The 19,999-nt window shown below is 48.5% G+C and overlaps 1 protein-coding gene across 1 annotated transcript in view; it reads right to left on the bottom strand.

Moving 5' to 3' along the window:
• Positions 1-3,187, bottom strand: part of SNX31 (sorting nexin 31) — a 38,102-nt gene extending 34,915 nt beyond the window's left edge. Inside the window, 2 exon segments of the mRNA XM_055124481.1 lie at positions 2,943-3,017; positions 3,122-3,187. Coding sequence (XP_054980456.1) covers positions 2,943-3,017; positions 3,122-3,187 — 141 coding nt within the window.
• Positions 3,188-19,999: the final 16,812 nt, after the last annotated feature.

Raw genomic sequence — 19,999 nt, 5'->3', positions numbered from 1 at the left:
CACAGTACTAAGCCATGGCCCTGCCACGGACCCTGGACAGGAGATGAGCACATGCTTCCAGTGGCAGATCTGTGGTCTCCCTCCCCCAAGTCCAGGACCCCTGACTAGTCACATGAAAAAGTCAGATTCCCATTGAGGAGGTTACCACAAAATACCCGAATCCACTTTCTAAAGGGTCAAATGATTTTTTGGTGGTGTGTGTGGTGGTGGTGGTGGGGGCAGGATCCTGGCTCTGCCCTTTGGAAACACTGCCAGTGATGGTCAGTACAACAGAGGTGGTGCTGGTTTTTGTTTTTTGTTTTTAATTGAACCCCAGTAGACTGCTGTAAGGCAATCACCTTATTTGCTGTTCTATTGCTCTGGCCCCAAAAAGGATTTTTAAAAATAATAAAAGTCTAGGGGGGCTGGAGCGATAGCACAGCGGGTAGGGCATTTGCCTTGCACACGGCCGACCCAGGTTGATTCCCAGTACCCCATATGGTCCCCTGAGCACCACCAGGGGTAATTCCTGAGTGCAGAGCCAGGAGTGACCCCTGTGCATTGCTGGGTGTGACCCCCCCAAAAAGCAAATAATAATAATAATAATAATAATAATAATAATAATAATAATAATAGCCAGAGCGGTAAGTAGGAGATTAAGACACTTACCTGCAAGTGGTCAGCTCCAGTTCTAGCCCTGATGCCACATACGGTCGACTGAGCCCAGCCAGGGATCGCCCCTGAGCACCACTGGGTATAGCCCGAGTCTGAGAAACTGCTATGGTCAAGAGCAGCCCAAAGCGAACGGCCAGAGAGAGGGAACTTGCCTTGCATGTGGCCAACCCAAGTTCCATCTCAGCATCCCATACTATCCCTCGAGCACTGTCATGAATAATTCCTGACTGTAGAACCACTCAGAGTAAGCCCTGAGCATTACTGGGTGTGGGCCAAACCCCACTCTTCTCCCCCCGGCAAAAAAAAAAAAAAAACAAGAAAAAGAAAAGTAAGATCCAGGGCCTGAATGATAGTATAGTGGGGGAGGGCGTCGCATACGACTTGCACATGACTGACCCAGGTTCGATCCCTGGCATCCCATTTGGTCCCCCGAGCACCACCAGGAGTAATTCCTGAGTGCAGAGCCAGGGGTAACCCCTGAGGATCGCCGGGTGTGGGCCAAAAAAGTCCAAAACCACAAAAAAAAAAAAGAAAGAAAAGTAAGGCCCAATGGCCCGTTGACCCAGTCAACGGACCAAGTACTTTCTTTGCCTGCAGAAAGCCCAGGTTTGACCCCTGGCACCAAAGAGGCCCCCTGAGCAACCAGCGACCCCTCACACAGAGCAGGGAGAGGGCCCCGAGCTAGCCAGCCCAAAACCAACAGGAAGAAGAACCAAATCCAGGTCAGACTCGATTCCCAGCACCGCACAGGGTCCTCTGAGACCCACCAGGAGTGAACCCCAAGTGCAGAGTCAGGTATAAGCCCCAAGTACCACGGCATGTGCCCCCATCCCAAAAACAGAAGGGAAGAAAAATCCAGAAGGCCTGGAGTCAACGGGCTTCATGTTTACTCAGATGAGTCCCCTCTCTGGAGACCTGCGTCTCCCCAGGGCTCCCCATCACCAGGGGCTAAGGGCTCAGGAATTCCTCCCCCTGGCCAGCCTGCTTACTGAGTGGGAGCACCCAGCCTGTCCTCACAGCCCCAGTACCCCTCCCAAGAGCTGCTGGGGCGAACAGCATAAAGTGGCCAGGCAGGTCTTCTCCCCCCTTGGTGCCCCCCCAGTCCCCCACATGACAATGAGGAGGTGGGCTGCCAGCTTCCTCCAGTGAATACCCAGGACACCTCTTCCATGCAGCCCCCCATGTGCTTTCCTATGCAGCCCTTCCTACACCCCCAAACACGGATCAGTCACTGGCGCTTCGCTTCCCCTCCCCCCACCCTCTCAGACTCCCTGCTGATCACTGGGTGGTCCCCAACACTGTCTGGTGGGGATCCTTCAGAGAGGCGCCGACCTTACCACTGTGTGGGTGCCAAAATTCTGCCAACAAACCCCGAAAATGGGTTTGTCCAATATTCTGAGCTTGCCGGCAGATGTGTGCCGGGCTGGTTCTCAGTGGGAGAGACACAGAGCCTCGTGTCCAAGCAGAGTGTCCCCCTGCAGTGTCCATCCACAGAAGCTGGTTGGGGCAGGTGCTGTGTCCACTGGTCACACCCAAAAGGGTCTGACATCCCCCCTAAAGCTAGTGAGAGGTGCCAGGACACGGCCCTCCTCCCCTACTTCCTTCATAACTAGGGGACAGCAGGGCACCCCAGATGTGGCCGGGGTGACCCTGGTCAGCTGTGTCCACAGCAAACGGCTTCCCCCCTGCATGCTCTCAGGCCAGAAGCCAGGGCCTGGGGTGGACAGAGAGCATCAGGGCTGGGCGCTGCCTTTGCGTGTGGACTACCCAGGTTTTCATCCCCCAACTGCATATGCTCCCCCAGCACCCCAAGAGTGACCCCCGAGCACAGAGCCCAGGTGGAAGCTCAGAACACCTCCGTGCATACTCCCCCACCCCAAATAAAATAAGATTTTTTAAAAAGGGGTTTTGGTCACCCGGCAATGCTCGGGGCTTACTCCTGGTCCTGCATTCAGAAATCACTCCTGGTGGTGCTGGGGAGCGGGGTGGCACCCTAAGGGATGCTGGGGATGGAACCCGGTTCAGCCACGCACAAGGCAAGTCCCTACCCGCTGGCCCCCAAATAAGAGGTTCTGATGCATAAAGGGAGTGACTCTTAGAATAAATGCCCCACAGCTGCGACGCCTAAGAATGCACCTCTGCCCGTTGTGTTTGGGGGACCAGCAGGCACAGAAAGGGGCCTCAGCACCTTCCCGGGGGCAAGTTGGAGGCTGGACTGGAAAGGGGGGCGCGAGGGCCCCAGCTGCAGAAGGCCCGGGGTGGGGGGAGTCCTGGGACCGCAGGCTCACCTGTTGGTCCCAGCGGTGCAGCTGGCTGTAGCGCACCCGGCACAGGAGGGAGCCGTCCAGATGCACGGAGTAGAGCTGCGAGACAAGCGCCCGGACTGAGAGGGGGCGTGGGCCGGCCCCCCAGCCTCCGCCTGCCCCGTCTGGCCCAGGATGGGGGTCGGGAGGGATTGCCAGCGCACCACGTAGCGGCCCCCCAGCGCGTCGGGCCGCTGCTGGGTCACCGGGATGCAGAAGTGCATCTTCATGCTGGCGGGCAGCGCTGCAGACGGATGGCGGGCAGGAGGGCAGCGGGGCAGCGGGGCAGCAGGGCCGGCGCCCGCTGGGTAGGTGTGGCCGCGGGTCCCGCCCCCACCGCAGGGGCGGAGCGCGACAGACCTGGAGACCCTGGGGGCGGGCGGGGCGCACTGTCCGCCTGCGCCCCGCTGGGCAGGGGGAATGTGGGTCCAGGGCTTTGCTCTCCTAGAGCACCTTGACCCGCACAAATAAAGAATCCTCCTGGCAGGGCGACAGCGCCATGGGTAGCGCGCTTGCCTGTCACGCAGCAGACCTGGGTGTGATCTTGGCACCCCCGGACGGTCCCCCGCCACCCCCGCCCCACCCCCCAGGCCAGCAGTGACCCCTGAGCACTGGTAGCTCCCCCCCCACACACACACACAGAGACACACATATACACAGACACAAACACAGACACACATACACACAGACATACACACACAGACACAGGGATACACACACAACACACAGACACACGCAAAGACACATACAGACACATAGACACACACAGACACACAGACACAATAGACACCAGACACACACAGACACACAAACACACACAGACACATAGACACACACAGACACATAGACACAACAGACACAGACACACAGACAGACACACATAGACACATAGACACAGACACACAGACACACACACACACACACACACAAACCCTCCTGTGCCTTGGCAGGAATGTTCCTCAGTTGTTGAAGCTTCACTTGCTCCCCCCCACACACCAGCCCCCAAACAGCAGCAACTGCACCTGGCTAGTGGGGGTAGGGTGGGGTTTCTCTTGTCTACCTCCGGGACCCCCTCTCACTTGCAGGATGCCAAGTCCCTTCTAAGGGCTGGAGATGAGGGTGCGCCCCTGGTGCAAAGCCCACCCCTTGGCCACGTTGCAGGCAGATCTCGGAGCTCGGGGCTCCAAAGTTGGTAACTCTCTGGCGCAGGGAGCATGAGGCTACAAGGGAAGTTCAGCTTTGTACCGGGAAGGTGGCTTGGGGGGCTGAGCTCAGGTGATGCACCAGGAGGCCCCTTCCAGCCCCCACTGCCTGGTCTCCCCAGCCCCAGCACCTAGCAGCCTCGGACCATCACTGGGTGTGACCCAAAACGCAAACCCAAGAATCAGTCTGTGGTCACTCATTAAAGCACCACGGACCAGCTGAGTATTTATGATGGTTACCAGCTTCTTCCTTTTTCAGAAAGATTTTAATTAATTTATTTTGTTTTTAATTAAGACACTATAATTTACAAAGTTATTCATAATTGAATTTTAGACATACTGTGTTCCAGCATCAGTCCCACCAGTGCCAACTTCCCTCCACCAGCATACCCAGGTTCCCTCCACCCCAGGAACCCCCAGACTGCCTCCCTGACCGGCCCTTTCCTTTCCTCCCTCCCTCCCTTGCCCTCCCTCCCTCCCTCCCTTCCCCCTCCCTCCCTCCCTCCCTCCCTCCCTCCCTCTCTCCCTCCCTTCCTTCCTTCCTTCCTTCCTTCCTTCCTTCCTTCCTTCCTTCCTTCCTTCCTTCCTTCCTTCCTTCCTTCTTTCCTTTCATCATCCTTCCTCCTCCTTCCCTCCCTCTCTCTCTCCCTCCTCCCTCTGTCTCTGTCTCTGTCTCTGTCTCTGTCTCTCCCTTTCTTCTGTTTTTGGACCACACCTGTCAATGCTCAGGCCCTACTCCTGGCTCTGATAGTGCTTGGGGGACCATGTAGGATTTGGGGGATTAACCCCCTGTGACTGCATACAAGACAGATGCCCTACCCGCTCTGACCCTGATAGGCACATACTGAAGTCTGGTTGTTCTAGGTTGGATTTCTTGCTTTCAGTGCCGTTGCCTGTGGTTCGGATATCAAGCTCTACGCTACACCCCTCTCACTACCAGGATACCCGAACCCCGAGGCCCCTGTACCCCATTACTTCCTGTTGACTTCTTCTAGCTATGCACCTGGATTTCTTTCCTTCTCTGTCCTTCTCTTTCCTATATTCTGGGATCAAGGGTCATTGAGTTATGTCCCTATTTAATATCTTGCATTCCCTCGTCCAGTTATTCTATATACCACAGATGAGTGAGATCATCCATTTTAAAAAAAAAAAACACTGCGGGGACCAGGGAATAAAAATGGTAAGACACTTGCCTAGCATGAGGCTGTGATTGGCACAACCCCAGTTCAAATCCTGGCACCGCCTATGGTCCCTGAGCACAGCCAGGAGTGATCCCTGAGCTCAGAGCCTCTGACCACCACCAGGTGTGGCTCAAGACAGAACCAGCACACTTCTTCCTTAATACACTGGAAATCTTGGGCTGGATATGCTACAGGGATTAAGGTGCTTCCCTTGCACACAGTCACCCTGAGTTCAAACCCTAACACTGCACCTGGTCCCTGGAGCACTGCCAGGAATAATCCCTGAGCACAGAGACAGGAGTAATCCCTGAGCACTGGTGGGTGGCCCCCCCCCCCAAACAAACAAGCCAGGAGAATAAACTGAGTAGGCTGGCTTGGGAAGCTCCATTCACTTGACCAAGTGGGGGCAAAGCTTCGAGGTACTTGCTGGGGAATGATCAAGACGCCATCGCTCCCTGAGCCTGCTGTCTGCGTGTCTGGGGAAGGATGGAGCCAGTAGCACTAGAGCCACCCCGGCCCAGGTCAGTCTGCTTTCCCTCCAGCTTCCTTCCAGGGAAGGAGGCATGGCTCCAACTAAGCTCTCTGGGGCTAGGATTGCTCATAGGATATTCCTGGCTTTCTTCCAGGAGGAAGCGGCACACTCAACACCATCCAGGAGCCCCCCAAACTCGAAAGGACTCAGTCACAAGTTCTATTCCCAAACCAGGCTGCGTCCAACGAAGGTTGAGCAAGCCCTACTCCCGAAGCTCGCCTTGGAGCTCCGAATGTGAAAGCTCTTGCAGCTGAACTTTTTCAGCAAACCTCTCCCCTTCCCCCCAATCTGGTTGCTCTGTTAACATCTGCGTGTCTGTGGCTCTAGGTGAGGCCATGAGAGAGCCTCTGCTGGGGCCACTGACCCTGTGGAACGTTCAGGGACCCACACTGTTGGGGAGGGTGGGGTAGAGAACACCCCGTCTTTCCTGCACATGGGGATCACCGGTGGAGCTCTAGGAGTTCATTTTCCTTTTTATTTTGTTTGGGGAACCTACTGTCCCCCCACCCTGGCCATGATCTTAGGAAACTCCGGGTTATGCTACAACTAGTTTCCAGCTGAGCTTTACGGGTATGAAAGCAAGTTTTCCGAGAAGACTATTCATTTCGTTCTTTTGGTTTGGGAACCATACCCAGTGGTTCTTGGGTTTTTTTTTTCTCCTGACTCTGGGCTCAGAGATCACAGCTGGGTTTGGAAGACAATATATCAGGAATGGAACACAGGTCTGATATATGCAGGGCAAGTGTGGTAACCTCTGTGCTATCTCTTTGGCCCTCAAGAAGATTTTGGGTAGCCGAGCAAAAACTGGGGTTAAGGGTCTGCGGACTCTTAAGGGAGCATCACTGTCCTTTCCATTCAGATGCTGGGGGACAAACAGGAGCTTCCTAGAATGAACCTTTGTTTAACTCTGAGGAAGCCCCTGGCACTTACAGATTGTTCTTCCCTAGAGAGAGCCCCCCCAACACACATACACACACACACACACACTGATTCCATGAGTCAGGGTGCAGCAGGATGGGCTGGTACTGATCCATGTTTGCAGAAAACTGCCTATACTAAAAAGAGCTCATTTGAGGTAGGGGGTGAACAGGAATATATAAATCAGGAGTCAAAAATAGAAATGGAAATTGTACCAAAAGCATGCCCAACGTCTACCCCAAAACATGAATAGGAACTCCTACTTTAAGTCTTGGGGCTGGGGGAGCTTTTGGCTATTGGAAAATACAGACCAGACAAGAGAAAACTTGACTCCCTCTTGCTTATTTGTATTCATGATAATGTGTGGATAGCACTTTTGCAAGAGAATTTGCAAAACAGAGAGAGAGAGAGAGAAAGAGAGAGAGAGAAAGGGAGAGAGAGAGTGCACGCAAGAGAGAGCGAGAGCAAGTGAGAGAGAGAAAGAAGAGTGAGAAAGAAAGGAGAGAGAGAGAGAGCAAGAGAGAGCGCCAAGTCTTCTTGGTGTAGAATTGCTACCTTTATACAGGAAAACAGGTCAAGCAGGTAAAAGAAAGATATTACCTGTGGCCAATAAAGATAGTCATCGGCAAACAGAAAAAGAAAAAAAGAAAATAGCTCAATCATGCATTATCATTAGGTGATTTTGTTGTTATGGGAACATCACACAAATAAGCATGGGAGGTACAGCCTACTACCCACCTGGGCTGGATATGGGGCCCCCATAGGATATGTGGTCTGTCCTTGGCATATGATGAGTGTCATAGTTTGTCTATTTTGTCTTGACGGGCTCTCGACTTGTGTCTGGTTTGGCTTCTTACCCAGTTTTTGGCTTCTGGACTTACATATTTATAATATATATGTTTTAACATACGTATTAAGCTTTCACAGTTCAGATCACAAGGTTGCAATTGTTTTCAAGTTTATCGTATGGGTGTACAAAGTAAGCGCCTCACCACCACCAAACTGCCCCAGACCTTCCACAACTGTCCCAGTGTCACCTCTAGTCTGCCTTGTTATTACCTCCATTGTCTGGTAATTGGTTTCATGACCCAAGGCCAAGAGTTTGGCATTGCCCTATACCATCCCTTTCCTGGCTGCATCTCCGTACCACAGATGAGGTAAAGCATTTCTTCACCTCTCTCTGACTTATTTCACTTAACACACCACCCTCCAGTTCCATCCACATGGCAATAAACTGTAATATTTTATCTTTTCTTATAGTTGTCCAGTACATATACATCACAGTATTTTTTAAAAATTATTCATTTTAGTCAGAAAGAGAAAGACAGACATAGAAAGATTGCACTTATCTGTGGAATACAGAATAACAGAGTAGGAGACCAACACCCAAGAATAGAAGAATAGTAGAAATAAGTACCAGGAGGTTGACTCCATGGCTTGGAAGCTGGCCTCACATTCTGGGGAGAGGGCAACTCAGAGAAGGGATCATCAAGTATACTGCGGTCGGAGGCCATGCGGGGGAAGGATGATGTGGGCTGAATGTAGACTAGAGACTGAACACAGTGGCCACTCAACACCTCTATTGCAAACCACAACACCTAATTAGAGAGAGAGAACAAAAGGAAATGCCCTGCCACAGTGGCAGGGTGGGGTGGGGGGAGATGGGATTGGGGAGGGTAGGAGGGATGCTGGGTTTACCGGTGGTGGAGAATGGGCACTGGTGAAGGGATGGGTCCTCAATCTTTGTATGGGGGAAACATGAGCACAAAAATGTATAAATCTGTAACTGTACCCTCACGGTGATTCACTAATTAAAAATAAATAAATTTTTTAAAAAATTATTCATTTTACATTGGACATTTGTGTTCTCTCTGTGCCTGAATATGGAGATGGTAGATGATTCTAGAACTCAGAGAGTGAGATGTAGAGCCAACATCTCAACGGTCTGGCAGACTTTTCCCAGCGCTTAGCAACAGTGAGGCTGATGGCAGTTGTATCTTGTATTTCCAGTCCTCCCTTTCTGAACTGTTGTCATTTCTCATCTAAACTCTCCCCCAACCCATGTAGGCCCCCCCATGACAGCTATTTCAGCTGTCCTCTGCATGTGGAAAGTTAAAGGGATGCCTCTGTATAGCCAGAAACTCTGTTCAAATAACAGAGCAACTTAACACAGTTGGATTTTCTTTTTTTTAAGTTGACTTCATAATGAACTGACTTTAGCGGTTTTAAAATGAAATTTTAATTTTTTTAAATTAGGACACCATAATTTACAAAGCATTTCCTAGTCGAGTTTTAAGCGTACTATGTTTATATTCCACCACCAGTCCTACCATAGTTGGGCTCTTTTGTTTGTTCATTTTAAGAAATATTTGGAACTATTACAAATAACCCCTTGGAAACTGGAACCCTCTGATGGTCCCTGAGTAATATCTTTGTATTTGAAGTCAAACGTGAGGAATGACTTTTTTGAAATTCCAGTGTCTCAATGAAAAGGACCCACTGCTCATATTCAACAATGCAGGGTTTCTACAGAGGCTTTCCAGAAAAAGAACCACCCCCAACACTCTCTCTCTCTCTCTCTCTCTCTCTCTCTCTCTCTCTCTCTCTCTCTCTCTCTCTCTCTCTCTCTCTCTCTCTCTCTCTGCCACCCCTGGCTGTGTGCTCAGGGAGCCCTCCTTGTCTGGGCCCAAGGAACCGTATGAGGTACCAGAAACAACCTAGACTGTCCACGTGCAAGGCAGGTACCTTCCCTGCTGCACTATCTTGAACTTCCCATGGGAAGTTCCTCTCAAGGGCTTGTTTCCTGACCATTACCACAGGTAGCTGGGCACTCAGGTTGGCCATGCCAGCTGGACCAGCACACAGCAGCTCAAGAGCATGCTGGGTCCCATCCCCCTGGCAGCGGCTCTCACGCTTCAGCCCTCGGACTTCAGCTCTAGTTAAGCAAACATGAGCAACCTGCCTATCTGCATCTCTGGTCCAGGAGGAGCTGCCAGAGCCAGGTCAAGTGGCAGTTGCAGCTGCAGCTTGTCCAGCCGGGTGAACTGGCCTGGGCCACATGGGGAGCAAATGTCCCGTGGCATCAGCGGCATCCCCTGCTTCTGCAGAGTTCTGGCTTCCTCACGGATTTCAGATCATTGTATCACTGTCATCCCGTTGCTCATCAATTTGCTCAAACGGGCACCAGTAACATCTCCATGGTGAGACTTGTTGTTACTGTTTTTGGCATATTGAATACGCCACAGGTAGCTTGCCAGGCTCTGGCGTGCGGGCGGGATACTCTTGGTAGCTTGCTGGCCTCTCCAAAAAGGATGGAGGAATCGAACCCAGTTCGACTGCGTGCAAGGCAAATGCCCTACCCGCTGTGCTATCACTCCAGCCCAATGAATTTTAGATACGGGCCCAATGTCAACTGAGTGAGGCGTTACTCTCTCCTCCTAGTCAGCGGAAGTCTGCTCACTTCAACGACGGCTTCTCCTCGCAGTACAGAAGCTATTTAGTTTGCCGCTAGCCATTTGTTTCTTTTTGTTTTTGCTTCTCTTGCAGTTGGACTCAAATTTCCCCCAAATCGAAGCCAATATCACAGAATGTGTTGCCTACACTCTCTTCTGTTTTAATATTTTATAGTTTTAGATCTTACATCCAAGTCTTTAATCTATTTGGAGTTAATTCTTGCGTGCGGTGTAAGATTGTGCTGCGGTTTTCTTCTTTGGCATGTGGCATTCCCGTTTTCCCAGCACCATTTGCTGAGACTTTTTCTGTTTATGCACTGCAACATGGCCACAAATTAACTCCCCTGACAGGTGTGGGTCTATTTCTGGACTTTCAGGTCAATTCCATTGTTTCTACCAATTTTGTTCCAATAATATTTTGTTTTGGTCATTGCAACTTTGGAGTATAACCTGATGTGTGGGATTCATCCATTCTTTTTTCCCTCAGGACTGTTTAGGTTATTTGTGGGGTTTCATCCAAATCTCAGTAATGCAAATCCTATTCCCTCCTAGGTGCCTTTGGAATTCTGACAAAGTTACATAGAGTCTGTGGGTTTATTGCTTTGGGTCATATGATGATTTTATTTTATTTATTTATTTTCTGCTTTTGGGGTCACAACCAGCAATGCACAGGGGTTACTCCTGGTTCATGCTCTCAGGAATTACTCCTAGCAGTGCTTAGGGGACTATATGGGATGCTGGAAATTGAACCCGGGTCGGCCGCGTGCAAGGCAAACGCCCTACCCACTGTGCTATCACTCCAGCCCCGATGTGATGATTTTAACCACGTGAATTCTTTATTCCTCGAACATGGAATATATGCCAATTTCCTTGTGCTTTTACTTCATTTAACAAGCTCTTAGATTTTCTATTTCACAAGTCTTTCTTCTATTTCCAGGTCCTTAATTCTGTTTAATGTCATTGCAACTGGTATTGTTTTCTTGGTTTCTGTCTCTTCTGGGTCCTTTACTTACATAGAGAAGTGCAACAGATTTCTGTATATTGATTTTTGGTAGTCTGAAGCTCTGCTGTGTTAACTGTTTCTTTTCTTTCTTTCTTTTCTTTTTCTTTTTTTTTTTTTTTTGCTTTTTGGGTCACACCAGGAGATGCACAGGGGTTACTCCTGGCTCTGAACTCAGGATTACCCCTGGCAGTGCTCAGGGGACCATATGGGACGCTGGGAATCAAGCCCAGGTTGGCCACATGTAAGGCAAACGCCCTACCCGCTGTGCTATTACTCCAGCCCAACTCACTGTTTCTTCAGGAGGAGGGACTCCTTAACGACAGCTGAAGTGTGAGCTGAGGTTAACAAGATGAAGAGCAAGGTAGAGGATTAGAATAAAAATGCTTAAGGCAGAAAAGCAGCAAACCTGAGAAAGAGGCAGGCTCTCTGAGAAGCAGAAATGAGGCACCTAACCTGAGAAATTACTACTTTCACTAGAAGATGGGGGGGCGAGCCCTGAGAGGGGAGGGGGAGGGAGGAACGGGAAGCAGGATGGAAGGAAGCTGGGGAACCCTATTTTCTCCAAGGAGTCCACTAAGAATTGGGGTAAGAATTGGAGAAAAGTTCTAGTCGTCACTCATGCCACATTGGAGCATGGTGGTACTCTGAGGGATCCCTCAAGGCCTTTAAAATGAACCCGTCTCAGGGGCTGGGCAATAGTACAGCAGGTAGGGCACTTGCCTTGCATGCAGCTAACCCAGGTTTGTTTGTCACCATCCCACATAGTCCTCTGAGCACTGCCAGCAGTAATTCCTGAGTACAGAGCCAGGAATGAACCATGAGTACTGCCAGGTATGGCTGCAAAACCAAAAAGAAATAAATAAAATAAAATCAGCCTGATTCATGGGAGCTGAACAGACACTCTTCATGCACATGAAGACATGTGGCTGACCAATAGGTGTACGGGGAAAATGTTCTTCATCGCATATCACCAGGGAAATGTGAAGCAGATCATGAGAGACCACCTCACACCAGTGAGAATGCCACATAGCAAAAAGAGCAGAGGGCGCTAGAGAGATCATACTAGGGAAGACGCTTGCCTTGCAAGTGTTGGATCTGGTTCGATTCCTGGCATCACACATTGTCCTCTAGGCGCCTCCAGGAGTGATCCCTGAGCATAGACCCAGAAGTAAGCCCTGAGCACTGCCAGGTAGATATCGGAGAGTAGCGCAGGAGGTAAGAAACTTGCCATGCATGTGGCCGATCCCAGTTTGAGCGCGGAGCACCGTGTGTAGTCCCAGAGCCCACTAGGGGTCACTCCTGAGCATAGAACCAGAAACAGTCCCTGAGCACTGCTGGGGGCGACCCCACCCCGACACATCCCAATCCCACCTCCTTGATGACTGTGTGACTCCCTGAAATTTACTCTGAGGAATGGATGTAGGATACTCACTACCTCGAGGACTAAGGTTGTATCTTCCAATTCTTTGGTGGCAAGTGGTCAAAGTGATGAGAAATGACCACAGACGGCATGAATAAAATAGGGGGAGTGTCCTTAGAGTCATTGGCATTCTCAAGAAGACCCTTCATTCCCTTCTCTGTATCTGCTGATCAGCTTTTCATGTTTTTCTAAATCACCTAGAAATCTAAATCACCTAGAAATCTAAATTTAAATCACCCCTTTCTCTTCTTCCCAGGCCTGGCCTTAGGATTCATGCTTCCAGCCTTAAAGACCCTGATTCAGACACTGGCCATGGTTGAACACATAGTTTAATTGTCTGGGAAGAAGAGAATTCTATTGATCAGGTCTTTACACAATCATCTATACCCAAAAAACTTGCCCACAGTATATGACCATGCTTACCTGGGGTGTGGGTTTGAGGGAAGGAAGTAGTAAGAAAGAATATGTCAGATCCACACACACACAAAAAAATTTTTTTAAAGGAAAAGGAAAAGATAGTCATTTGTCCCTATGTTTTCTGATCTATTGGAACACAATACACCAGGCTTCATTCACCCTTTTTCTGTCTGTAAAATATTAACCAGAATTTAGTTGTTATTGCTGCGTGCTGACAGAAACAAAAATAAATATAATTCGAACAAAAAGAGAGAACAGGGGCTGGAGCAATAGCACAGCGGGTAGGGCATTTGCCTTGCAAGCAGCCAACCTGGGTTCCATTCCCAGCATCCCATATGATCCTCTGAGCACCGCCAGGAGTAATTCCTGAGTGCAGAGCCAGGAGTAACCCCAGTGCATTGCCAGGTGTAACCCAAAAAAGAAAAAAAGAGAGCGAGAGAGAGAACAGAGGGGCTGGGCAATAGTACCATGAGGGCGCTATCCATTCCAGCACCACATAATGGTCACCTGATTCAAGAGTGTCCCCGAGGACAGAGCCAAGAGTAATTCATCTCTAAGCATCACCAGAAAAAAATTTTTAAAGAGGGAAGAGGGGGAATTGCATGTTTATATTAACAGGAATAGAGGTGTTACCTGGCAGGCAATTCGTGAAATCCTATGAGATCTTCAGGTCTCTCGCCACCGCTTTTGGTCTCATTCATATCTTCTCCGGGAAGGCACTTGCCTGGAAGTGGGTGAGGACCACAGCCAGCTTCAGGCTTCCAAAGGAGCAGGAGAGCAACAGCGCCCCCTGGAGAACAGCTCTGGCATTTGTAGGACTGATTTGTGCTATCAAAAGTGGCGAGCTACCTTCTTAGTTAAGGTTGCACGCCCCACGAAACCCAAGCAAAGGGTGAATTCATGTCCCACAAATAATTTTAACGTCCCACCAGACCACTCCCAGAGCCTGTTTACAATGAATGGAACCTATGCTTAGTTGTATTTGTAGGTATGTGTATATTTGTACATAAAGTTTCATTCTTGCAGTTTTTAAAAGTTGGGATATGTTTGTTTCAAGTGTACAACATAATGATCACTAGTAGTGTGTATTAACAAACGTATTAATAAGTCCTCACCCAAAAATCCATTTACATTCACACATATAAGCAAGTTTTTTCTTGTCCTATATTGTCAGGTTTATTCTCTTAGTCACTTTCCAATACCTGCGCAGTATTAACCCTGGCCACTTGTGGGTACTTTACATGCGCGGGATGCATTTTGTGGCTGGAAATGTGTAAGTTTTAACTCCATTCACCCATTCCACCCATCTGCCACCTCAGCTCTGAGTATGGTGTGTGTATGGTTCATTGTTCATGGGGTAGGGATTCTATTCAGATTATATATAAAAGTGGGATCATTGGGTATTTGCCTTTTTGTCAGACTTACTTCACATAGCCCCATGCCCTCAAGGTCCACCCCGTTGGCACAACTAGCACAGTTCCATCTTTTTAGAGCAGAATGATATTGCCCTGCATGAGTCGCGTTGAGAAGTAGTTTCATTTCGCTGCTGATCCTCTGCCCCCCATCACTCCCCATCTTCCCCTTAACCTCTTCACACAAACACTATATTTTCCAGCGTCTGACTTATTTTTGTGATTTGTAAGTTAATTTGCTTTGTTACTTATCTTCCATATATGAGCATGGTGGATGTTTTAGCGATATTAATATTTCCCATCGCTGAGCACAGAATATTTGCTTACTTGTGCCATTCATTTCTTTCATCGATGTCTTACTATTTTCAGTGTATGGTCTCTCATTTTCTTGGTTAGATTTATTCCTAGGTACTTCATTTCAGATAAGTGTGATTTTTCTTTCTTTCTTAAAAAATATTCTTTTAATCACTGTGATTTATCATACTTTTAATCATAGCATTTTATGTATACAACATTCTAACCTCACCCCCCCATGCCCACCTTCCTCTACCAGTATCTCAGGGGTCCTCTCCTTCCCACACTTCTACTCAAAGCACCACTGTGGTAAGCTCAGTTCTGAGAACCAGGTTCTGTTGCCTTTGTCCATTATTTAATATCTCCTCATTATGCTTCTTTACATCCCACATATGAGAGAGGTAGAAGAAGAGAAAAAGAGAGAGGGGGGAGCATTCAGTATCAGTCCCTCTCCTTCTGACTAACTTCATTAAGTATTTTAAGTGGGGTTTTCTTAATTTCTCATACTTTATTATTCATGTATAAAATGTAACAGCTACTTGTATGTTAAGTTTATATCCTGCAACTTTATTTTTAGCTTTTTTTTTAAGAGCAGCTACTTTATTTTTTATTTTTTTTTGTCTTTTGGGTCACACCCAGCGATTCTCAGGGGTTATTCCTGGCTCTGCACTCAGGAATTACTCCTGTCGGTGCTTGGAGGACCATATGGGATGCTGGGGATCGAACCCAGGTCAGCTGCGTGCAAGGCAAATGCCCTACTATCGCTCCAGCCCCTATATATATGCAACTTTACTGAATTTGTTAATAGGCAGTTTCTCTTTGGTGAAGTCCTTAGAGTATTCTACACATAGAAGATTCTAGTCTCTCTAATGAAATGTTGTCCACAAGTACTGGCAGTGTTTTCTCTTTCCTTTCCCATCTAGGTGACTTTTATTTCTCTTGTCTAGTTAACCTGGCCAAGAGACTTCTAATATTATGTTGAGTAATAGAAGCGCTAGAGGGCATCCTGCCTCACATCTGATTTTAGAGGAATAGTTTTTAGCTTTTCACTATTGAGTACAGTGCTACCTGTGGGCTTGAATTCTTTTTTTGGGGGGGGGCAGGAATGGGGCCACACCCAGCAGTGCTCCACACTCAGGGATTACTCCTGGTGGGCTCAGGAGGCCCTCAAGGGTGTCAGGGATGGAACTTAGGTCAGCTGCTTGCAAGGCAAGTGCCCTACCTACTGTACTATCACTCCAGGCCCTCACTGATTCTGTCTTCTGCTCCATCTTTGCCATTATTGCTATTTTATTTTTTTTAATTTTTCTTCCTTTTTTATTGAATCACCATGAGCTTCAGTTACAAAGCTTTCATGTTTGAGTTTCAGTCATACAATGATCGAACACCGATCCCTCCACCAGTGCACATTCTCCACCACCAATGTCCCCAGTATCCCCCCACCCTTTATTGCTATTTTCCATTCATTATATTCTTCAGCTCTGTGACTTGTGTGGTTCTCTGGGTTCAATTGATTTAGAACTCTCTAGACTCCCTGCACTTGAGTATCTTTCCCCCTGCCCAAGTGTTAAGTCATTATTTCTTCAAATGTCCCACACCTTTCTCTTCTGGAGTCTCAGCGAGGCCACCGTAGTCCACTTGAGGGTATCCCAAATGTTCCTTAAGCTTTCCCTACTCTCTTTCATTCTTCTTTGTCTTCGTGGGATTGGGTATTTCCACTGCTCTGTCTTCAAGTTCACTGATCCCCTGTCTCTCTCTGTATGTCTCTGTCTCTGTCTATCTCTCGCTTTCTGTGTCTCTCTCTTGTTTGGGGGGGTCACATCTCGCAGTGCTCAGGACTTATTCTGGGTTCTGCACTCAGGGATCATTCCTAGTCAGGGTGAGGACCCCAGTGTCTAGTGTTTGCTACCCCCACCCCCGCCCCCATCCCTCGCCCCATAAATAGACTGGCTGTGTGCAGGCTGTCCTTGAGGACTTGAGCGCATGTGCAAGGCAGACTCAAGGGTAGAGCTAGAGGAGGTGAGCCACCAGGTCATACAAACCCCCTAGGCCACTTGGTGTTGGGGGAGAGGAGCCCCAAATAAAAGTGGGGTGCTGTTACTCTGTGAAAGCAGAAGGGAAACTGGAGGACTGAACTAAGCTACCCACAAACGGGATCATTAGCCAATGACCCACCAATACACAAAACATAACTCAAACCCTAAGTTACAGGAAGTGCTGCTGAAACACGCCCTGCCACATCCTGTCGGGTTTACCAAGCCAAGCTGGGACAGAGCAGGTGGCTACGGGTGCAGAGATGCAGAAGTTCATCCCGAACACGAACTGCATCACTGGAAAAGCCATGAGCCCCTCTCAGCGACGCTGCTGAGGTGGTCCTAACACACTTGTGAGGACCCAGGAAAAGGCCCCCATGGTCCTTATCCACAGGGACCCCTTCAGGTGGTCCTCCTCACGCAGGGCAAATGACTCTAGAGTTTAGTCAAAGACAAGGAGGAGATGACCATAAATGTCACTTCTCTCTAGGTGGGTTTCACATAGAAATCAGGATTTGCTAAGCACTGGGCTATTTCTAGTCAATCATTAACCTTTCTTCATTCAGTAAGCATGGGGTATGTTCCATGACCTGGTACTCAGTCAGACAAAGACATGGTCCTCAGTGGCCAGTGGGGGGCATCATCCACTCATGAGGTGAGTGAAACAAGGAGCCATTTTCCACCCTCCCACGCACTCTTCCTACTCCCCCACTCCCACTGCCAGCTGTGTATTGTGTTCACAATGATACTCAGGTGATTTCTGAGAGGATAAGGGAAATCCACTGGTTACAGATTGACTAAGGTGGAACATTTTTCCACAGCAGCAGGAACCATGTACTCAGACACAGACCTGGGTTTAATACAAATGACATAATTCCTAGTCACCTCCTGCTGCCTTCATGCCCTCATACAGATCATGAATACACTTACACTCAGGACCAGAATCCTTCAGACATCCCAAAGTACGTTTTGCTGTCCCAAATAAGCCAGGCTTGCAAGTAGGCATTTTTTATCGAAACTCATCTGCAGCTACAACGTTCTACTCTTGATAGCCACTTCCCTTTATTTATTTTTAATTTTTTTTATATTTTTAAGATTTTTTTTATTGAAAAACTGTGAGATAGAACCTTACAAAGTTGTTCATGGTTAGGTTTCAGTCCTATGGTGTTCCAACACGCATCCCTCGAGCAGTGTATGTGTCCCAGCACCTGTGTCCCCAGTTTCCCTTCCCATCACCCTTTACCCCCTCCCCAGCCTGCCTCTATAGCAGGCACTTTTCTTCTCTCTCTCTCTCTCTCTCTCTCTCTCTCTCTCTCTCTCTCTCTCTCTCTCTCTGTCTCTTTCTTTTTTTCCTTTTGAGCATTGTGGTTTGCAATACAGATACCGAAAGGCCATCAGGTGTATTCCTTTACCTACTTTTGCACACTCATTTCTTGTCCAGCATGATCACTTCCAATCACTATTGTCATACTGCCCCTTCTCTATCTTACCTTCCCTCAGCCCTGTATACACTTGTGGTTGATTCTGACCATTGACCAGACCTCCTAGGCCTTTTTTTCCCTGGATGTGGATACTAATCTTCTTCTAATTCTATTTTTATATGTACCACAAATGAATGCAGTCATTCTATGTCTGTCCCTCTCCTTCTGTCTCATTTCATTTAGCATGATACCCTCCATGTTCATCAATTGTAGGCAAATTTCATTACATCACTTTCCCTAACAGTTCCATAGTATTCCATTATGTAAATGTGCCATAGTTTCTTTATGATTTGTCTGTTCTCAGGAACTCAGGTTGTTTCCAGATTCTGGCTATGGTGAGTAGCGCTGCAGTGAACATAGGAGTGCAGGTGGTGCTTCTGGTGTGCATTTGGGGTCCCCAGGGCAAATTCCCAGACCACTTCCCCTTTCATTCAGCGTCCCCCCACCCTCTTCCTGACTTACCCAGAAGCCTTCTCCCTACAGACCTGGTATTCTGATGCTTTCTCATCTCCCCATGTCGATTTGTTGTGGGAGTACGGGGTTAGTCACCTCCACCTGTGCTCAGAACTGACTCTTGGCTCTGTGCTCAGAGATCACTCCTGGTGGTGAATGGGTGACCCTATGCAGGTCAGATGCATGCAAGGCAAGTGCCCTACCCGTTGTGCTCTGTCTCTTGTGTTCATCTCCAGAGTTGTGATGGCTCATCCTTCTCTTGACTCAAGCCTCTGCACAATGTCCTTCCTAGGAGAGACTTCTCCTGACCACCTCGCTAAAATCAGCCTTTCTGAGACTGGAGCAATAGCACAGCGGGCAGGGCATTTGCCTTGCATACGGCTGACCTGGGTCTGACTCCCAGCATCCCATATGGTCTCCCGAGCACTGCCAAGAGTGATTCCTGAGTGCAGAGCCAGGAGTTTTCCCTGTGCATCACCGGGTGTGACCCAAAAAGGAAAAAAAAATCAGCCTCTCTTTCCTTCCCAGTCCCTCTCCTCTCTCTCTCTCTTATTTCCAGCCCAGTTTAATTTGTCTTTTAATGTGACCAGTATCTGGTAAGAAGGTAAAAGTTGGTTCCCATTCAGTATTTACTACTCATTAGATGTCGGTCCAAGTATTTTTCCAGTATTAACCCTCTCTTTTCTGAACACTGTATGAGTCGGTCCCCTTTCTTTTACCCAAGTTTACCCAAACACTGCCATGTCAAAAATAACAAGCCATGCATGTGATTAGACACTTAACTCATTCTGTCTTCTGGGGCTGTTTAAGTTTTGGGTAAAGGTTATGCTTAGCCTTGCACTAGAGATGCTTCAAATAAGATGTATAATTCCAGCTGATAGTATTTGCAGACTTGAACTAGGGCTGCAGAAAAGACTGTTTTACTTCAGAGAGTAACCTTGAGTCTTCTCTTTCCTGCATATTTTCTTACCCATGGCAAAGCATGTTGGCACTTGCTTTGTGACAGACCCAGAACCCCATCAAGTCTGCCTGTTCTAACCCCCAACATCACACGTGGTTTGAACAAAAGATGGCTCTAATTTGGCTCCCAGGGTCTTCCCCGATGGGGCCTTCCATTGCTCCTACTTGCCTCACTGTCTCCTGCTCTTCTTCCCCTTTCTCAGTCTGGACAGCTCACCCCTGCTCCAGGACCTTTGCACCAGCTCTTCCTTCTCCCCCAAATAGTCTTTACCAACTGGTTATGC

Source organism: Sorex araneus, chromosome 2 (assembly GCF_027595985.1).
Source record: "Sorex araneus isolate mSorAra2 chromosome 2, mSorAra2.pri, whole genome shotgun sequence".
Taxonomy (NCBI): Eukaryota; Metazoa; Chordata; class Mammalia; order Eulipotyphla; family Soricidae; genus Sorex; species Sorex araneus.
This window is presented reverse-complemented; position numbering and strand designations above follow the sequence as displayed.